This window comes from Hemiscyllium ocellatum, chromosome 14, assembly GCF_020745735.1.
Source record: "Hemiscyllium ocellatum isolate sHemOce1 chromosome 14, sHemOce1.pat.X.cur, whole genome shotgun sequence".
In the NCBI taxonomy this organism is placed as follows: Eukaryota; Metazoa; Chordata; class Chondrichthyes; order Orectolobiformes; family Hemiscylliidae; genus Hemiscyllium; species Hemiscyllium ocellatum.
Genome location: NC_083414.1, coordinates 11272156 through 11294322, shown reverse-complemented (window position 1 = coordinate 11294322; position 22167 = coordinate 11272156). Strand labels below are relative to the sequence as shown.

Genomic DNA, 22167 nt, shown 5'->3' with positions numbered 1-22167 from the left:
AAAAGTTTAAGGGGGATACACATTGAAAGTACTTTACACAGAGGGTGGTAGGTGCCTGGAACGCATTGTCAGCAGAGGTAATAGAGGCAGGTATGGTAGGTTCACTTAAGGTGTGTTTGGACAGATGCATGAGTAGGTGAGGAGCAGAGGGATGTAGATCCTTAGGAAACAGAAGAGCCTTGAATCCTCACAATTTCATGACCCTAAACATCATCTTGTTCTTAGCCCATTGCCAATTCCATCCAGAACGCTTACTGGAAGAACTGTCATGGGTGTCCTGTGCCCACACAGATTTCTCCAGGGTACTGTCCCCTTGCCTTGGCAGTCTCTGCAGTAACATGAGGCCGAAACCCAAACTCTTTATTCATTAATGGGATCCGTCGCTGTTGCCCGTGGCTAATTGCCCTTGGACTGAATGGCTTGCTTGGCCATTTCAGATAGCAGTTTGGAGCCAGTTACATTGTTTTGGGTCTGGAGTCACATGGAGACCAGACCATATAAGGATGATAGATATCCCTCCCTAAAGGGCATCAGTGAACCAGATGGGTCTTTACAGCAGTTGTTAATTTTTTCTTTTGATCACCATGACTGTGAGTGTCACCTTCAGTTATTCTTAGTCAACGTGCTTGGACATCTAATAACACCCCTCTGTTAGACAGGTCTCAGCCCAGGTAGGGGAGACCAGCTTTATAATTCCAGATTTATATGAAATAAATTTAATTCTGGGAATAAGGGGTGACTTTATAGAAGTTTATAAAATCATGAAGATAGAGTGAATAGCCAAGTTCTTTTCCCTGGGGGAGTCCAAAACTAGAGGACACATGTTTAAGATGAGAGGGGAAAGATTTAAAAGGGACCTAAGGGACAGAGAGTGGTGTGTGTGTGTGTGTGTGTGTGTGTGTGTGTGTGTGTGTGTGTGTGTGTGTGTGTATGGAATGAGCTGCCAGAGGAAGTGGTGGAGGCTGGTACAATTACAGTATTAAAAGGCATCTGGATGGGTACATGAATAGGACAGGTTTGGAGGGATATGGGCCAAATGCTGGCAAATGGGACTAGATTAGGTAGGATATCTGGTCGGTATGGACTGAAGGATCTATTTTGTGCTGTGGGGGATGGGGATGGGATTTGAGCTTATTGCAATAGTCTGAGTCTTATTTGTCCAGTGGCACATTACTCGTGTACCCCTGCTCTTTCCCCAACACTGGGGCTTTTCATCGCCCAAGTGAGACAATATATACTGAATGAGATGGAGCCTCTGTCTTTAATCAGCCGAGTATGCAGCTGGCCCTCACCATGGCCTGGGAGCTCTCCCATGTTGACCTGGCAACCAGTGTGGGAATTCCGACTGAAGTATTACAGAAATGTTTGGTTTCCGCACTTGCGCTGCCTTGTCCCAAGTGTTGATATAGATGGAGTTTGGGGCTGCTGCCAGGGCCACAGCATTGATGGGAAGGAAGTGTTCCTGTTAATTGGGTTGTAAACAACTTGGCTCTGACACCATTCCACTCCCATTCATTGATTCCTTATGCAACTCAGATTTGTAATCGTAGAATCCCTACCATGTGGAAGCAGGCCATTCAGCCCATTGAGTCCAGGCCACCCCTCTGAAGAGCAACCCACCCAGACCCACCCCATCCGTGTAACCCTGCCTTTCCCATGGCTAATTCACCTAGCCTGCACATCCCTGGACGCTGATTCCACTTCCTTTAGTAACTCATAGAATCCCGACAGTGTGGAAGCAAGCCATTCAGACCATCAAGTCCACAGTGATCCTCCACAGGACATCCCAACCCGACTGACCCCATCTGTGTAACCCTAGATTTCCCATGGCCGATCCACCTAGCCTGCATATCCTGGACACTATGGGGTGATTTAGCATAGCCAATCCTCCTAAGCTGCATGACTTTGGATTGTGGGAGGAAACCAGAGGACCTGGGGGAAACCCATGCAGACAGGGGAAGAATGTGCAAACTCCACACAGACAGTCATCCGAGGGAGGCGAATAGGACTTACCAGCTCTTCACTGACTGCTAAGAGGCAATGGTGTCTTTGCCTTCTGAAGGCTGCATCCTGTTAAGCCCTGAGAATTCAGTAGGTCTCTCTGAAAGTGGAAATGACTCACACTGCTGTAGTTTGTGTAAAAAATGAGGTCTGCAGATGCTGGAGATCACAGCTGCAAATGTGTTGCTGGTCAAAGCACAGCAGGCCAGGCAGCATCTCAGGAATAGAGAATTCGACGTTTCGAGCATAAGCCCTTCATCAGGAAAAGTTGCCCCTTAGGTCTCTTTTATATCTTTCCCCTCTCACCCTAAACCTATGCTCTCTAGTTTTGGACTCCCCCACCCCAGGGAAAAGACTTTGTCTATTTATCCTATCTATGCCCCTCATAATTTTGTAAACGTCTACTAGGTCAACCCTCAGCCTCCAACGCTCCAGGGAAAACAGCCCCAGCCAGTTCAGCCTCTCCCTGTAGCTCAGATCCTCCAACCCTAGCAACATCCTTGTAAATCTTTTCAGAACCCTTTCAAGTTTCACAACATCTTTCTGATAGGAAGGAGACCCAGAATTGCACGCAATATTCCAACAGTGGCCTAACCAATGTCTTGTACAGCCGCAACATGACCTCCCAACTCCTGTACTCAATACGCTGACCAATAAAGGAAAGCATACCAAACACCTTCTTCACTATCCTATCTACCTGCGAGTCCACTTTCAAGGAGTTATGAACCTGCACTCCAAGGTCTCTTTGTTCAGCAACACTCCCTAGGACCTCACCATTAAGTGTATAAGTCCTGCTAAGATTTGCTTTCCCAAAATACAACACCTTGGAGGAGAATACTAAGAGAAGATTAGGTTCAAGGTTTCAATGTGAAGCCTGTAGAGATTAGAAATGGAGAAACTGTTTCCACTCACAACAATTCAAGAATGAGAAAGCCAAAGTTTTAATGCAGATATGACTTACGAAAGAAGTAAATACGAGACTTGAATGAAAACTTTGTCATGCTGCAGTTTGGGAACACTCTGCCTGGAAGGCTAGTGGAGGCAAGCTCAATAAAAGCATTCGAGAAGCAAGAGACAATTATTTAAATTGAAAGTGTGCGGGCTGATGAGGAAAGTGCAGGCGATTGGCAATAAGGCAGGAGACTCATTTGGAAAGCTGAATAGCCGTAACAATTCTGTGAATTCAATCACACCTAGTGATTTTCCTCGACCACTTCAAACCAAGTACAACGCTGTTGATCCAGCCAGAAATTGAGGATGGTAGCAGCTCTCTATCCATCCACATGTTATTAAGACCAAAAGACCATCAGACCGAGAAGCAGAAACAGGCCATTCAGCCCATTGAGTCTGCTCCATCATTCATTAAGATCAAGGCTGACTCAATAACCCTCAACTTCATTAGCGTCATAGAGGTGTACAGAACGGAAATGCACCCTTTGGTCCAATTTGTCCATTCCGACCAGATATCTTAAATTAATTTTGTTCCAGTTGCCAGCATTTGGCCTATATCCCTCTCAACCCTTCCTCTTCACATACCCATCCAGATGCCTTTTAAATGTTGCAATTGTACCAGCCTCCACCACTGCCTCTGGCATCTCATTCAATACATGCACCACCCCTTGTTTCCCTTACTGATTAAAAATCTGTCTCAGTCTTGAATATACTTAATGACCCAGCCTCTACAGCCCTGTGTTGTGCCACAGATTCAGTCCGCTCTGACAGGAGAAATTCCTCCTCAATTCTGTGTTCAATAGGTGATCCCTTGTTCTGAGGTGATGCCCCATTGCCCCATAGACTCTGCCAACAAGGGCAAACAACCTTTCCCAAAGAACCTTATACATTACAAGGTCTCCTCTTATTCTTTTAAACTCCAGCTACAAGCCTCACCCACTCAACCTCACCTTGAAGATCCCTCCATCCCCAGGGTCAGCTGAGTGAACCTTCTATGACCCACCTCCAACGACAGCACATCTTTTATGAGATAAGGGGACCAAAATGGTAGATAGTTTTTTAAGTGAGGCCTACCTAGCCCCTTATGTAGTTTTAGTGAGCGTGTGGGCAAGATTGAGGAGAAAGTGAGGTCTACAGATGCTGGAGATCAGAGCTGAAAATGTGTTGCTGGAAAAGCGCAGCAGGTCAGGCAGCATCCAAGGAACAGGAAATTCGACGTTTCGGGCATAAGCCCTTCATTTAAAGCGTCGAATTTCCTGTTCCTTGGATGCTGCCCGACCTGCTGCGCTTTTCCAGCAACACATTTTCAGCTGTGGGCATGATTGGTATTGCATGGTAATGTACTATTGAAGGCGCCTTCTTCTGCTGAGGATCCACCTGTCTACAGGGATGGATTTAAGAGGTCCCATGGTGTTATTTCAAAGAAAAGGATGTAGCCTAATTCCTGAACAAAAGACATCCCTCAATCCGACAAAAAAAAAGAGCCGCAGAAATGCTGGAGATCGGAAACAAACACAGAAGTAGCTTGGAGAAACTCAGCAGGTCTGTCCGCATCTGTGGGCTGGAAGAAACATTGACTTAACGAGTGCGGTGACCCTTCATCAGACTCTTCCCGAGATGCTGACTCTGCCGTCACACCCCCCACCACTCCCCCACCCCCCCCACCCCCACAGCTGCTGCTGGACCTGCTAAGTTTCTCCAGCTATTCCTGTTTTTATTCCCTCAGTACAGTGTCAGAATTACCTCGATGTTGTCACAGAACTGTTTGTGGGAGCTTGCTCTGCACAAATTGGGTGGCCTGTTTCCAACACTTGTAGCAGGGGCTACACTTCAGCAAGTTATTCATTTGGCTATAAAATGCCTTGAGACATGCGGCGGTCCCAAAAGGTGCTCTATCAATGCAACTCTTCCTTTGAGGTCAGTGTCAATCATGAAGTAAAGGGAGGAGTGATGCTTCCTTTACTGCAGGCCTCTCGCTACATGACCTCACCTTCGATGTAAACAATATATTCCGACACAGAGCTGGAGCAGAGAATACTGTAGTTACTTATATAGTTATGCGCCCAGTCTGTGTATTGAGGGATGGGGCCTATCTGATGATGCTCAGTCTGTCCCACGGGTTTTATTTGCAAACTTTTTTTGCGAACAGGTGCGAATTTCACCCTTGGTGGCTCTGGGTCACTTACCATTCATTTATTTACATCCTTTATGATTTTATAAAGCTCCTTAAGGTCATCCCTCAACCTCCTAGGCGGCGGTGAAAAAGTCCCAGCCTATCCAACATCTTCTTTTAACTGAACCATCCAATCCCAGCAAGATCCTGGTAAATGTTTTCTAAATCCTCTCCAGCTTAATAATACCTTTCCTATCACAGGGTGACCAGAACTGGACACTGTACTCCACAGGATTCATTTCTCTAATCTTATTTGCCTTATGCCAATTCGCATGTGGCAGAGTCATAATCTAGTCATTAAAAGCCTTGAGATTCTATTTCTTAACCTGTTGTCTCGCTCTCTACGCAGGTTAGTGCAAGAGTCTCTTTCCTTGTGTTCACTGGTGACATTAATGTTTACATCAACCACAGCGACTCAATCCCCTTCCTTCCAACGCAAGTCCCGGCCTGAGCACATGTCCCAAACCTTGACAACACAGCTGCCTGGATTCTCGCTATTCCCTGTAAAGAACTTGGGCAAAGTTCCCCACCACACACCGCCCCCACCCCCAACCCCTCCACTCGCTGTACTTTCCAAAACCAGCACTCTATTCCATTTGCTCATCCCACCTCCCACTGTCAGTTCCTCATCCACCCTGCATTCTCTTGTAAATGAGCTGATAATTGGCACCACTGGCTGCTGAGTTGGCAGTCATGCCACTGCTAATGCTATGGCACAGGTTGGCACAGCTTCCCCCCATCAGATTGTCAGTCTGCCCACCTCCTACCCTGCCTTCAATGGGCCAGGAAGTGTCAGGGCCTTTGATTGAGCACTTCTGAGCGACATGCATCATTTCCTGCTTTAGGAATGCTGTCAGCACGATAGATGAGCACCAGAGAAGTCCCATTCCCTGACTGGGAATCGAACTGGTGCCACAACAGTGAATCTGAACCACTAGAGAATCAGAGAAAGCGACAGATGCTGCCTTTGATTGACCCTGAGATGAGCTTCCAGGAATTCAACAAGATTTTCTATTTCCTTATTTGATTTAATGTATTATTGTCACATGTACTGAGATGCGGTGAAAGTATTGTTTTGCATAAGTACATCAGGTTGATAGAGTGCAGAATCTTATGTTATACCTACCGAGAAAGTGCTGAGACAGATCAACTCTAATTCATGGGAAGTCTGTTCAAAAGTCTGATAACATCGAGGAAGAAACTGTTCTTAAATCTATTGGTATGTAGATTTTCAAACTTTTATATCTTCTGCCCAACGGAAGAGGGTGGAAGAGATTATAACCAGGGTATGTGGAATCTTTGATGATGTTGGCTGCTTTCCTGAGGCAGCAGGAAGTGTAGACAGAGTCAATGGATGGAAGGCTGGCTTGTATAATGGACTGGGCTGTGTTCATGGCTCTCTGTAGTTTCTATTGGTCTTGGGCAGAGCAGTTGGCAAACCACGCTGTGATACATTTGGATAGGATGCTTTCTATTGTGAATCTATAAAAATTGAGGAGAGTCATTGTGGACATGCTGAATTTCCTTAGCCTCCTGAAGAATTGAGACAATGATGTACTTTCTTGACCATCTCGTCGATCGTGGGTAGACAAGGACAGATTGTTGATGATTGTCAATCCCAGGAACTTGACATTCTCAACCCTCTGCACTTCGGCATCATTGATGCTGACATGGGCTTGCCCTCCATGCCACTTACTGAAGTCAACGAACAGCTCCTGGTTGTCGTTCTCAGGAAGTAGAGGCCTTGGTGTGCTGTTTGGATCATAGTATCAACATGGATGGACCAGCCTGGATTGTTAGTGGCCAGTTTCTCACATTGTACCCTCAGTAAACTCAAGTCTTCATTCACACCAAGTCTTGTTCCCCCATCACCTCCACCTTCTGCATGCTAACCTACCTGACCTCCTGGTCAAACCATATTTAAAATTCTTGCCTTGTTTTCAAATCCTTCCAATAGAAAATGGCGGCTGATTTTACCAGCATCTTGGGACATATACTGAAGGTATAGACACCTGTAAGTCACCCAGAGCCACCAAGGGTGAAATTCGCACCTGTTCGCAAAAAAAGTTTGCACATAAAACCCGTGGGACAGACTGAGCATCATCAGATAGGCCCCATCCCTCAATACACAGACTGGGCGCATAACTATATAAGTAACTACAGTATTCTCTGCTCCAGCTCTGTGTCGGAATATATTGTTTACATCGAAGGTGAGGTCATGTAGCGAGAGGCCTGCAGTAAAGGAAGCATCACTCCTCCCTTTACTTCATGATTGACACTGACCTCAAAGGAAGAGTTGCATTGATAGAGCACCTTTTGGGACTGCCGCATGTCTCAAGGCATTTTATAGCCAAATGAATAACTTGCTGAAGTGTAGCCCCTGCTACAAGTGTTGGAAACAGGCCACCCAATTTGTGCAGAGCAAGCTCCCACAAACAGTTCTGTGACAACATCGAGGTAATTCTGACACTGTACTGAGGGAATAAAAACAGGAATAGCTGGAGAAACTTAGCAGGTCCAGCAGCAGCTGTGGGGGTGGGGGGGTGGGGGAGTGGTGGGGGGTGTGACGGCAGAGTCAGCATCTCGGGAAGAGTCTGATGAAGGGTCACCGCACTCGTTAAGTCAATGTTTCTTCCAGCCCACAGATGCGGACAGACCTGCTGAGTTTCTCCAAGCTACTTCTGTGTTTGTTTCCGATCTCCAGCATTTCTGCGGCTCTTTTTTTTTGTCGGATTGAGGGATGTCTTTTGTTCAGGAATTAGGCTACATCCTTTTCTTTGAAATAACACCATGGGACCTCTTAAATCCATCCCTGTAGACAGGTGGATCCTCAGCAGAAGAAGGCGCCTTCAATAGTACATTACCATGCAATACCAATCATGCCCACAGCTGAAAATGTGTTGCTGGAAAAGCGCAGCAGGTCGGGCAGCATCCAAGGAACAGGAAATTCGACGCTTTAAATGAAGGGCTTATGCCCGAAACGTCGAATTTCCTGTTCCTTGGATGCTGCCTGACCTGCTGCGCTTTTCCAGCAACACATTTTCAGCTCTGATCTCCAGCATCTGTAGACCTCACTTTCTCCTCAATCTTGCCCACACGCTCACTAAAACTACATAAGGGGCTAGGTAGGCCTCACTTAAAAAACTATCTACCATTTTGGTCCCCTTATCTCATAAAAGATGTGCTGTCGTTGGAGGTGGGTCATAGAAGGTTCACTCAGCTGACCCTGGGGATGGAGGGATCTTCAAGGTGAGGTTGAGTGGGTGAGGCTTGTAGCTGGAGTTTAAAAGAATAAGAGGAGACCTTGTAATGTATAAGGTTCTTTGGGAAAGGTTGTTTGCCCTTGTTGGCAGAGTCTATGGGGCAATGGGGCATCACCTCAGAACAAGGGATCACCTATTGAACACAGAGTTGAGGAGGAATTTCTCCTGTCAGAGCGGACTGAATCTGTGGCACAACACAGGGCTGTAGAGGCTGGGTCATTAAGTATATTCAAGACTGAGACAGATTTTTAATCAGTAAGGGAAACAAGGGGTGGTGCATGTATTGAATGAGATGCCAGAGGCAGTGGTGGAGGCTGGTACAATTGCAACATTTAAAAGGCATCTGGATGGGTATGTGAAGAGGAAGGGTTGAGAGGGATATAGGCCAAATGCTGGCAACTGGAACAAAATTAATTTAAGATATCTGGTCGGAATGGACAAATTGGACCAAAGGGTGCATTTCCGTTCTGTACACCTCTATGACACTAATGAAGTTGAGGGTTATTGAGTCAGCCTTGATCTTAATGAATGATGGAGCAGACTCAATGGGCTGAATGGCCTGTTTCTGCTTCTCGGTCTGATGGTCTTTTGGTCTTAATAACATGTGGATGGATAGAGAGCTGCTACCATCCTCAATTTCTGGCTGGATCAACAGCGTTGTACTTGGTTTGAAGTGGTCGAGGAAAATCACTAGGTGTGATTGAATTCACAGAATTGTTACGGCTATTCAGCTTTCCAAATGAGTCTCCTGCCTTATTGCCAATCGCCTCCACTTTCCTCATCAGCCCGCACACTTTCAATTTAAATAATTGTCTCTTGCTTCTCGAATGCTTTTATTGAGCTTGCCTCCACTAGCCTTCCAGGCAGAGTGTTCCCAAACTGCAGCATGACAAAGTTTTCATTCAAGTCTCGTATTTACTTCTTTTGTAAGTCATATCTGCATTAAAACTTCGGCTTTCTCATTCTTGAATTGTTGTGAGTGGAAACAGTTTCTCCATTTCTAATCTCTCCAGGCTTCACATTGAAACCTTGAACCTAATCTTCTCTTAGTATTCTCCTCCAAGGTGTTGTATTTTGGGAAAGCAAATCTTAGCAGGACTTATACACTTAATGGTGAGGTCCTAGGGAGTGTTGCTGAACAAAGAGACCTTGGAGTGCAGGTTCATAACTCCTTGGAAGTGGACTCGCAGGTAGATAGGATAGTGTGTTTGGTGTGCTTTCCTTTATTGGTCAGAGTATTGAGTACAGGAGTTGGGAGGTCATGGTGCAGCTGTACAGGACATTGGTTAGGCCACTGTTGGAATATTGCGTGCAATTCTGGGTCTCCTTCCTATCAGAAAGATGTTGTGAAACTTGAAAGAGTTCTGAAAAGATTTACAAGGATGTTGCTAGGGTTGGAGGATCTGAGCTACAGGGAGAGGCTGAACTGGCTGGGGCTGTTTTCCTGGAGCGTTGGAGGCTGAGGTTTGACCTAGTAGACGTTTACAAAATTATGAGGGGCATAGATAGGATAAATAGACAAAGTCTTTTCCCTGGGGTGGGGGAGTCCAAAACTAGAGGGCATAGGTTTAGGGTGAGAGCGGAAAGATATAAAAGAGACCTAAGGGGCAACTTTTTTCATGCAGAGGGTGGTACGCGTATGGAATGAGCTGTCAGAGGATGTGGTGGAGGCTGGTACAATTGCAACATTTAAGAGGCATATGGATAGGTATATGAATAGGAAGAGTTTGGAGGGATATGGGCTGGGTGCTGGCAGGTGGGACTAGATTGGGTTGGGATATCTGGTCAGCATGGACGAGTTGGACCGAAGGGTCTGTTTCCATGCTGTACATCTCTTTGACTCTATGGAAGAAAAATAGTCCCAACGTCTCCAGTCTGGCTTCGTGGCTGAAGCTTCCGATGCCTGGAGCCAGTCTCATAAAGCTTTCCTGCACTCACTGTAATTCGTGTACCTCCTTCCTAAAGCGTGGCACCCAGGACTGTGCATGACATTCTAGCTGAGAACGAAGTTGTGTTTTCGATGTGGTCTCCATACTGGACAAAGTTAATTGAGTGAAATTTCCCAGTCTGCTGGTTAAAACTTCCATGAATATGTTGGTCGCAGTTACTTTGTACTTTTACTCCTAATACAATACGGGTGTAGATTGAACTCACATGTTATTTCTGTACACATTCACCCTGTGCTCAAATCGCTGACTTTGACTGAGTTTTAGTGTGCTATTTGACTGCAATGTTTATCACCATCTAAACCTCCCTCTCCTCACTTGATACCAACACCCACACGTTTTAGAGAGCACCCAGCTGTAAGATCTATTTCAGGCTTTTTAAATCCTCTCTGTAGTATAGTGGCATTGAAGCCAATTGGAACCCACTCTTAATACTAGTCCAGTACAAGCTGGTGATCAAAACAGAGGCAAGGTGGCACAGTGGCTCAGTGGTTAGCACTGCTGCCTCACAGCACCAGTGACCTGGGTTTGGGTGACTGTCCGTGTGGAGTTTGCACATTCTCCCAGTGTCTGTGCAGGTTTCATCCCAAAGACGTGCAGGTTGGGTGGATTGGCCACACTAAATTGCCCATAGTGTTTAGAGATGTGCAGGCCAGGGGAATGCAGAATAGGGTAGGGGGTCTGGCTGGGCTACTGTTCGGAGGGTCTGTGTGGACTTAATGGCCTGCTTCCACACTGTAGAGGTTCTATGATTCCTTTTCTGGAACTGTTCCATTGCTGGATTGTCTCATTTGCTTAATTAACCACGAGAGGAATGATTTGGTTTTTCAGTATCACATCTTCTGGACTGTTGTAACTTTGACCGCACTCTATTACCCTTTGTGTGATGTGACTAGCAGCCCTATGACTGTGGGATTGTGCCAAGAATGTGTTACACTTCTGTTGCCTGCTCTCTTCATCACTGCTTGATTTAAATTTTCCTCTTCAACCTGTTTAGAGACAATGTTACATTGCATGATTTCAAACAGAGATTGTTCTTGATTAGTAAGGGGGAAATGGAAAGTTACAGGGAGAATGCAGGAGAACAGGGTTGAGAAGCACATTGAACAATGGAGCAGTCTTGATGGGTGAAATGGGCCTCATTCTGCTCCTATATGTTGTGGAGCAGGTGGGACATGTACGTGGGCTCCCTGACTCAGGGACAGGGTCACTACCATTACACCACAAGAGCCCCACTGACACGGTTTAGTGATAACAGTGACTCAATGGCCAGAACATGGTGAACTCTGACCTGTTAACATCCCTGACTCTCTTCCCCCTCCTGTCCAATTTGCACTCAGTGTCACCACCGAATGCTGTTTTGATTTACACTTTAACCTCAGTGCAATGCCTTGGTTATGTAGTTGATCCCTGACCTCCCAATCTATGCCCATTGTTAACAGCGCACCAGGGGGCCTGTCAGACAAGAATGACAAGACTTTGTTAAAACTCCGACTAAAATTGGAACAGCACTAGAAGCCAGCAGTAGGTGGGTCTTGAATATTGTAGCTCCCCCATTGAAGCATCTGTTACTCTCTGTATGAGAGCAATTTATCACAAATGTGAAACTGCCAGCCCATTTTGATAAGGCGTGTCTATTCCGAAGAGGGGATTGGCAGTGAAAGATATCCATGTTTGACAAAGTAATCTCAGCCTGCCCCAAGGAGATAAGAGAGGAGTTGACTTTCAAACCTGAGAGAAAGACTTGAAGATTTGTGCTTATGTTTGCATCACTCAAAATCCATGGGAAAATGCTTCACGAGCAATGAATTACTTTGAAATGTGGCGATCAGAAAGATTTGACATTAGGTCAGACATTCCCCAAGTCAGGAGTCACACAACACCTGGTTATAGTCCAACAGGTTTATTTCAAATCACAAGCTTTCAGAGCGTTGTGATTTCAAGTAAACCTGTTGGGCCATAACCTGGTGTCATGTGACTTCCTACTTTGTCTACCTCAGTCCAACACTGGGACCTCCACACTAGAGGTTCCCCAGGGAGAGGTATCACCCCAACACTGCCTTCCTCCAGTTAGAGCCAAGGGGTATTTTGATGTCTGAGAAAGCCGGGCCTATACCGTCTCACACAAAAACATGGCACCCACGACAATGCAGCACCCCCTCAGCCAGGCAGAGATTACCTCAGCAATTCAAATAAAATGGTGGCATTGTTCGAGAACGAAGTCTTTTCAGCTGGGAGTTTGCTTTTGTAAGGGAGTGTGGAAGCAGCTCTTAAATCAGAACGTCAGGGGCTCAACCGACTGAAATGAGAATGACCGTGACAGAATGTTGAAATAGTATTGTAATGCTTATCCCTACAGCATCACAGGATAGCAGAGGGAGGCCATTCAGTACATCTGGACCAGCTATTCAAACGAGCATCATTACCCAGTGACAATCTCCAGATGTTTTCCCATACCATGCACACTATTTCTATCCAAATAATCCTCCAATGTCCTGCTCAAATGGATAAACTGACTAGTGCATTCCATGCCCTACTTGCAGATGAAAAAGCATTCCCTCACATCACCCTTCCTTCTTTTAAATCTGTACCTTCTCACTTGTTTCTTTAATGATTGGGAACAGCTTCTTCCTACCTGCGTTCTATCTGTCTATCTTAACACTTCATTGTACAGAGTAGAATATCCTTTATTGTCGCGTATTGTACAATTAATTACTTTGAAATGTGGTACATAAAGAATCAAGTAAATCTATTGATCTTAACGGGCTAATTTTCTGGTACAGAGCTTCGTTGTGCTCTTTATCATTTGAGTAAAAATGAATCTGAAAGTTTTTTGTAAAAACCCAGTTGATTCATTCGTGTCATTTTGGTACAGGAACCTGCCAGTTAGGCTCATATGTAAGTCCACCTCACTTCTCTTGTTATCCACGTTTAGACCACTTTTCCCAAGGGGTTTTTATTTCTTAAGAAAGTGTTTATTTGCTACAGATTTTGAATTCATTTGTAAGATTGCGAATCAGCCACATCTTTTAGTGTAGTTTCCGAATCTACCTGAGCTAACTCACCCCCTCTAATTACATAGGCACATGAACCTTAATAAGACAGACTAATTAACGAAATCACTGTGAAATTCAATGTAAAATTCTATCAAATTAAGATTTCTCCCTCCTCGTAGCTCCTTACGATTTAACCCACTCTTATTGCTCAAGATCAGGCTATTGTCTCATTAGTTTTCTAGACTAGCATAAGGTCATGTAGATGTACAGCACAGAAACAGACCCTTCGGTCCAACCTGTCCGTGCTGTCCAGATATCTGAAATTAATCCAGTCCTATTTGCCAGCACTTGGCCCATATCTCTCTAAAGGTGAAAGTGAGGACTGCAGATCTGGGAGATTAGAGTCGAGAGTGTGGTGCTGGAAAAGCACAGCAGGTCAGGCAGCATCCGAGGAGCAGGAGAGTCGATGTTCCGGGCAAAAGCCATTCATCATTCCCGAAACATCGATTCTCCTGCTCCTCGGATGATGCCTGACCTGCTGTGCTTTTCCAGCACCACACTCTCGACCCATATACCCCTAAACTCTTCCTATTCATATACCCAGCCAAAGGACTTTTCAATGTTGTAATTGTAACAGCCTGCACCATTTCCTCTGGCAGCTCAGTCCATTCCCATACCACCCTCTGTCGCCCCTCAGATCCCTTTTAAACCTTTCCCCTCTCACCTTCAACCTAAGCCCTCTAGTTCTGGACTCCCCTACACTGGGCATGACCAAGGGCAGTCCAAGGACAGTCATGACTGGACAACAAGTGTTGCTCTTACCAGTGATGCCACATTCCAGGAAAGGACCAAGAGGAAATGAAATGCGGTGCTCATCTTTTCAATGTGGGAGTCTTTGAGCCCAAACATTTTGAACTTTTGGATAGCAGAATGTGGGTTTACAGTCAACCCATGATCTGCTTGCATTAGTCTCTGAGTTCAGGTTATACAAATGGAATTCCATCTCATCCTATGCCATTGATCTTGCACTGACTGTATCACACAGTGCTAGTGCTGACCCGATGGGATAAATAGCCTCCACCTGTCCGTGATAATTCTGTGATTCTGTTTCAGTTCTCTCCCCTGGCTAGAGGTGTGCAGGCATTGTAAAAGTCTAGAGGCGGGCCACTAGAATTATCTGAAATGGAACAGCCCCTAATTACTGGGATGGGGGTGGGGGGGGTCAGATAGTTGGACGGCTGGTTTGTGATATAGAGTGATGCCAGTGGTGTAGCTTCAATTCCTGCACGGGCTGAGGTTACCAAGGACTCTCCTTCTCAACCTCTCCCTTCACCTGCAGAGTGGTGACCCTCAGGTTAAACCACCACCATTCATCTCTCTTTCTGTCTGTCTGTCTGTCTCTCTCTCTCTCTCTCTCGTGATAGAGCAGGCTTGTGATCCAGAGGGATACGTTCAGGGCATGGGAAGTAGCTTATACTGAAGAAATAGTTGCTTCAAGAGGCTATGTTCCTTTAATAGGGTTGTCTTTGGTGGGGATTATGTTATTTGTGATGTGTACATGGTGACCTGAGCACATTTGGGCGGCACGGTGGCACAGTGGTTAGCACTGCTGCCTCACAGCGCCAGGGACCTGGGTTCAATTCCCGCCTCAGGCGACTGACTGTGTGGAGTTTGCACGTTCTCCCCGTGTCTGCGTGGGTTTCCTCCGGGTGCTCCGGTTTCCTCCCACAGTCCAAAGATGTGCAGGTCAGGTGAATTGGCCATGCTAAATTGCCCGTAGTGTTAGGTAAGGGGTATGGGTGGGATGCGCTTCGGCGGGTCGGTGTGGACTTGTTGGGCCGAAGGGCCTGTTTCCACACTGTAAGTAATCTAATCTAAATTAGTACAAAATGCACAAATGTAGAGTTCGGTCAGATGCCAGGCAGAATTTCTTATGACAAAGAGCATCGACCTCTAGAAGTGATTTCCAGAGCATGAGGTGAATGTACCTCCAACATACAAGTGGGTGAACATCTCATTGAGAAGGGACATGGGTCTAACCTGGCATCAGTCCCTTCACTCTCTTGTAATGTTGCTGACTCCAACAAAAAAAGAAGTTGCTGGAGGAACCCAGAAAGTCTGGCCAGATCTGTGGAGAGAGAGCCAGAGTTAACGTTTCAAGTCCAGTGATTCTTCTTCAAATCATGGCTGACTCCCTTCAGAGTTTGGAGAGGAATTTGCTGAGATTCATCCATGAATTGCCCAAGGGTTTCATTTCCCGGTTGACATTTGTCCTGTGCAATGCATTTCATAAAACTTGTCTTAGACACATTACCTAGGTAAAAACAAGGACTGCGGATGCTGGAAACCAGTGTCTGGATTAGAGTGGTGCTGGAAAAGTACAGCAGGTCAGGCAGCAACCGAGGAGCAGAAAAATCAACGTTTCGGGCAAAAGCCCTTCATCAAGAATAGAGGCCATCTATCCCTGATGAAGGGCTTTTGCCTGAAACATCGATTTTCCTGCTCCTTGGTTGCTGCCTGACCTGCTGTACTTTTCCAGCACCACTCTAACCTAGACACTTAGACAGATTACCGGCTATTATCAGGGGGTTTTAGGGAGTTGGCGGGGAGAGCAGAGGTGACGAGGTAGGCTAATGACTATGACAATGATAATACAGCTTATCTAAAGGCAACAGACACAATGGGCTGGTTCTTCCCCATGTACTTTGTGGTAAATTCTGTTATATCGCTACACATCAAGCAACCCCAAGGGGTTTGGGGGAGCACGAATCTGAAGTCTAAAATAAACTGAGGAAACACGCAGGGGGAATCCCATCCCCTTCAGTGCAATCCCCCCACCCCCTTCCGCCCCCTGGCCAGCTGAGCCGGTCCTGCACCAATGGCCACCGTCACAATCTGTTACAAAAATGCAGCAAAGGGAAAGTTTTGCAAAGATAGAATCAAACTAATTCGCTGCTTGAAACGTCAAAAAAAGAACAGAGTGCTCGCCCCTTTTCTAAAAGGTTTCCATTGCAGTCATTTTGGTAATCGGGAGATTCGATGGACTGTTGCAACAGACCTGGTTGTGGGGTGAGTCCCTCTCAAGAAATTCCCTGGTGGGCTGGCTTGCCCAGAACAGGAGCCCACCACCAAACCTGTTCTGTTCATCATTTCTTTTAGTAGTCCATTCAGAGTCTCTACTTTTCTGAGACATTGACATCAACTAATGATTCCCAGTTGACCTCAGTTTGTAATACCACTCAGTTTGTATCCAAGGGCCATGTAATTGAAATGCCAATGCAGGGTCTTAAATGGTCTAATATTGCACCCGGTGCAGGACGTGGATAGTGGAATTCTGCACTCAGTGCAGGACATGGACAATGTGATACTGCACTCAGTGCAGGACTTTATTGGTGCGATACCACACCCAGTGCAGGACTTAAATGGTGCAATACTGCACCCAGAGCAGGACATGGACGATGTGATACTGCACCCAGAGCAGGACATGGACGATGCGATACTGCACCCAGAGCAGGACATGGACGATGCGATACTGCACCCAGTGCAGGACATGGACGATGCGATACTGCACCCAGAGCAGGACATGGACGATGCGATACTGCACCCAGAGCAGGACATGGACGATGCGATACTGCACCCAGAGCAGGACATGGACGATGCGATACTGCACCCAGAGCAGGACATGGACGGTGCGATACTGCACCCAGTGTAATGCCTTTTTACCAGAGGTGTCTATTAAGCAAATGATCCACTGGCTTCAGTGATATTCAAAACATAGCAATCACATGGGGACACAGCTTCAAACTGAGAGGAGGCAAGTTTCAGGGAGATGTTCAAGGGACATTTTTCACACAAAGAGTAGTACGAGCATGAAATGCACTGCCAGAAGAGGTGGTGCAAGCGGACACATTGGTGACATTTAAGAGGCTGAAAATGTGTTGCTGGAAAAGCGCAGCAGTTCAGGCAGCATCCAAGGAACAGGAGAATCGACGCTTCAGGCATAAGCCCAGAAGGGCGTATGCCCGAAACGTCGATTGTCCTGTTCCTTGGATGCTGCCTGACCTGCTGCGCTTGTCCAGCAACACATTTTCAGCTCTGATTTCCAGCATCTGCAATCCTTACTTTCTCCTCGAAGACATTTAAAAGGCATCTGGATGGCTACATGAATAGGGAGGAAATAGGAGGATACAGACCAAATAAAGGCAGAAGGTTTGTTTTTTAGTTTAGTTAGGACATGATGATTAGCACAGGCTTGGAGGGCTGAAGGGTCTGTTCCTGTGCTGTACTTCTCATTTGTTCTTTGTTCTTTTAATCATGCGTGGGATGAGGGCATCATTAGTCAGCATCTGTTGCCGGGAAAGCAGTTAAGAGTCAACCACATTGCTGTGGGTCTGGAGTCACATGTAGGCCAGTACAGGTAAGAATGGCAAATTTCCATCCTTCAAGGACATTAGTGAGCCAGATGGGTTTTCCGACAATTGGCAATGGAATCATAGTCATCATTAGACTCTTAATTCCAGGTTTTTATTGAATTCAAATTCCACCATCTGCCATGGCAGGATTTGAACCTGAGTCTCTAGGTTAACAGTCCAGCGATAATACCACGAGGCCATTGCTTCCCGATAACAAGATGTCTTTCAGAAAATACTCCAAAAAAATGCTAATCTTTTCACTAGTGTGAGTTACCTCCAACACGTGTTTTACTCGATGCAGCAATGCTCATATTATTTACCGTAGAATAAGAAACTGGGCATGTATACAGTGGTATTGAAAAATTCAACAGTTACTTATTACAACTAACACACACAAACATTACATTCCTCAGGCACATAAGTGTCTAGGACTAATATTAAGCTGTAAGGTCACAACAAAGTGGCATACTTGCCTTGGAGTGTTGTACTTCAAGTGATCTGAGGGAGAATGGTGTATGAGACCTTCGTACCATCAAGTTACATACTACAGTGCAGTGATGATATCATGAAGATGAACAAGATATATCGATTGCGAGACATAACTCAACATTCATCATTCATCATACAATTTTACTGAATGCGAAACATCTGGTGCATTTATCAGCAACAATAGGACCATTGAGATGTTTCTGTACATTGTGGAAAGGTGTTAGATCATTACAGATGATATTTATTTCTGCTGTTTATCTTTGTATGTCTGTCTAGAGCCTGAGCCAGATTCAGAAATTCTGACGAATCTGTTTCAGACTTGGGACAAATCAAATGACAACAACTTGTGTTCCTGTAGTGCCTTCAACACACAGTAACTTGACCCAAAACACTCCACAGGAGTGCAATCTAGCGAAATCTGTCACCAAGTGAAAATTGGGCAATTTGTGGACAGGTAGCTTGCTTGAAGAGGTAGATTTTAAGGAGAGGGATTCAGAATGGTGGAGAGGTTTATGGAGGGAGTTTAGGGCCAGGACAACTGAAGGCAAGGCCAAAATTAGAGGAGCACTATGCACCAGGAAAGCTCAAGTATCCAGACATGGAGCAAGGCAGAGATCTCGCAGAATCTCGACAGTGCACAAGCAGGACATTTGGTCCATTGAGTCTTCACTGACCCTCCGGCCCCTTCACTCAGCTCCTGACCTCATTACAGCCTTGGTTCAAACATGGACAAAAGGGCTGAATTCCAGAGGTGAGGTGAGAGTGACAACCCTTGACATCAAGGCTGCATTTGACCATGTACGGCTTTAAGGAGCCCTGGCTAAATGGGTATCAAGGGGCAAAGACTCTGCTGGTTAGAGTCATACCTGGCACAAAGGAAGATGGTTGTGGCTATAGAGGGTCAGTCATCCCAGCTCCAGGACATCTCTGAAGGAGTCCCTCAGGGTAGTGTCCTAGGCCCAATAATCTTCAGCTGCTTCATCAATGACCTTCCCTCTGTCATAAGCACAGAAGTGTGGGTGCTAGCCAATGATTGAACAGTGTTCAGCACCATTCGTGACTCCTCAGATATTGAAGCAGTCCTTGCTCAAATGCAACAAGAACTGGACAATATCCAGACTTGGGCCAACAAGTGGCAAGTAACATTCATGCCACACAAATGCCAGGCAATGACCATCACCAATAAGAGATACTCTAACCACCGCCCTTGACATTCAATGGTATTACCATCACTGAATCCCCCACAGCCAACATCCTTGGGGTTACTATTGACCAAAAACTCAACTGGCCTCACAGTGGCTACAAGAGCAGGTCAGAGACTAGGGAATACTGCAGCGAGTAACTCCCCTCCTGACACCCCAATGTCTATCCACCATCTACAAGACACAAGTCAGTGATGGAACACTCCTCACTTCCACACTCAAGAAGCTTGACACCATCCAGGACAAAGCAACCCGCTTGATTGGCACCACATCTACAAATGTTCAATCCCTCCACCACCGGTGCTCAGTAGCAGCAGCATGTATTATTTACAAGATACACTGCAGAAATTCACCTAAGATCCTTAGACAGCACCTTCCAAACCCACAGCCACTTCCACCCAGAAGAACAAGGGCAGCAGGCAATTGGGAACAGCATCCCCTGCAAATTGCCCTCAAAGCCACTCACCACCCTGATTTGGAAATATACCACCGTTCCTTCACAGTCATTGGATCAAAATGCTGGAATTCCCTCCCTAATGCCATTGTGGGTCAACCCACAGCAAGTGGACTGCAGTGATTCAAGAAGGCAGCTCACCACCACCTTCTCAAGGGCAAATAGGGATGGGCTATCAGTGCCGGCCCAGCCAGCAATGCCCAATAGACATAGAACATAGAACAATACAGCACAGAACAGGCCCTTCGGCCCACAATGTTGTGCCGAACATCTATCCTAGATTAAGCACCCATCCATGTACCTATCCAATTGCCGCTTAAAGATCACCAATGATTCTGACTCTACAACTCCCACGGGCAGCGCATTCCATGCCCCCACCACTCTCTGGGTAAAGAACCGATCCCTGACAACTCCCCTATACCTTCCACCCTTCACCTTAAATTTATGTCCCCTTTTAACACTCTGTTGTACCCGGGGAAAAAGTTTCTGACTGTCTACTCTATCTATTCCTCTGATCATCTTATAAACCTCTATCAAGTCACCCCTCATTCTTCGCCGTTCCAACGAGAAAAGGCCGAGAACTCTCAACCTATCCTTGTACGACCTATTCTCCATTCCAGGCAACATCCTGGTAAATCTTCTCTGCACCCTCTCCAAAGCTTCCACATCTTTCCTAAAGTGAGGCGACCAGAACTGCACACAGTACTCCAAATGTGGCCTAACCAAAGTCCTGTACAGCCCAAGCCTCACAAATGGTAAAAAAAAAGCATCCCATCCAGACCCAACCCCATCCCCGTAACCCTACATTTCCTATGGCGCAACCATCTAAACTGCACATTTCTGGGGCGATTTGGCATGGCCAATCCTAACCTAACCTGCACATTTCTGGATTATGGGAGGAAACCGGTCCACCCAGAGGAAACCCAGTCAGACACAGAGAGGAGGTACAAACTCCACACTCTAGTCTTGAATAAAACCCCAGGGTTCCTGTTGCTGTGTGACAGCAGTGCTAACTGCTGAGCCACCATGCTGCACCTAATCTTAGAGGATGTAAGGCTCAAGGGGGTTACAGAGATCAGGAGTGGTGAGGGCATGGAGAAATTAGAACACGTGGATGAGGTCTGTAGGCCAAGCTGGAGCCAATGTAAGTTAGTGAACACTGAGGTGAATGGCACAAAGTGAGCCAGAGTACAAATGACAGAGTTTTGAATTACTCAAGTTGACAGAAGGTGCAAGATGGGTGCCCCGCAAAAGGCTACAGTCATACCTCCAGGTTACAAAGGTTTGAGTGAGATGAGCTGAGGTAGCTGTGGAGATGGGCGATGATAACCTGTTGCTTTTTGTGTCTCCAACCAGCAGGAGGCGACTGCAGAAGGACCAGAGGAGCCCTCAACTTCAGGAGGCAAATGAGCACCTCACAGTAAAATTCTACCTCATTGGCTGGGCAGCCGCTGTCTAGCAAGCCATGAAGATTGCAACAACAGAAAAAGAAAGTTTTTAAACATTTTTTTTTGTCTTTTTTTAATTATAAGTTTCCTTCTGCCTCAACTGTGCCACTGCCATGTTGGACAGCAACCTCAAAAACCAACATAAAGCCTTTGCCAAGTGCCAACATTGGTGCCTTGGGAAGGAAACTAAGTGGGTTTCATATACTTAAGAAAATGAATAAGCACCAGTTTACATCTTCTTTAATGTGGGCACAGGGTCTTCCTTTCCTTTAAGAAAATACATATTTAAAATGGTTACCAGGACAACATTAGTTAGCTGTGTTGACAGGTGTCATTGGGATATCTATGCCTCCATTTTGTTTTTTGGAATTGCATGTGCCTTAACCAAAGGACTTGTTTGTATCTCACTGCAAAGTGAGGCATGTTGCCGAAGAGCTTCAACCTGCACTCATCAGGATATCCGCAAGAATGCCACTTTCTAAGGCTCTGTAAACAAAAGAAATACGTTCAAGCCCGGAAACTTTTGATTTGAATGAGCTGGGAGCCTAGACTTCCCCATGCTTCCTCCATGGCAACACCTCAGCCAACTGGAGATGACTTGCCAAACAATCAGCATCCTTTCTCCTGTAATATAAATTGTTGTGATTGTTTGAGATTTGGCATTCTTGTATTGGTCCTGATGAATGTAGGATGAAAGGTTTCAGTAACACGGTTCTCTCTTCAGTGATTTCAAATTCTGTAAAACCAAACAAAATTCTAGTTAGGTTTTCAAGATTCAAATCAGTTGTGCTTAGCTGAATCACATACTTATTCACATTCTGTTTTTAAAAAT

General features: G+C 45.8%; 1 protein-coding gene across 4 annotated transcripts in view; it reads left to right on the top strand.

Annotated features, from left to right (window-relative positions):
- LOC132822240 (high mobility group protein HMGI-C-like) overlaps window positions 1-21863 on the top strand; it is a 230093-nt gene extending 208230 nt beyond the window's left edge. For 3 of the 4 annotated variants that reach the window (XM_060835360.1, XM_060835359.1, XM_060835361.1), the window contains exon 6: window positions 21244-21863. In XM_060835360.1, the coding sequence (XP_060691343.1) occupies window positions 21244-21297 (54 nt within the window). In that variant the 3' untranslated portion in view covers window positions 21298-21863. The remainder of the gene's footprint in view (window positions 1-21243) is intronic. The other variant, XM_060835362.1, reaches the window with a different exon arrangement.
- Window positions 21864-22167: the final 304 nt, after the last annotated feature.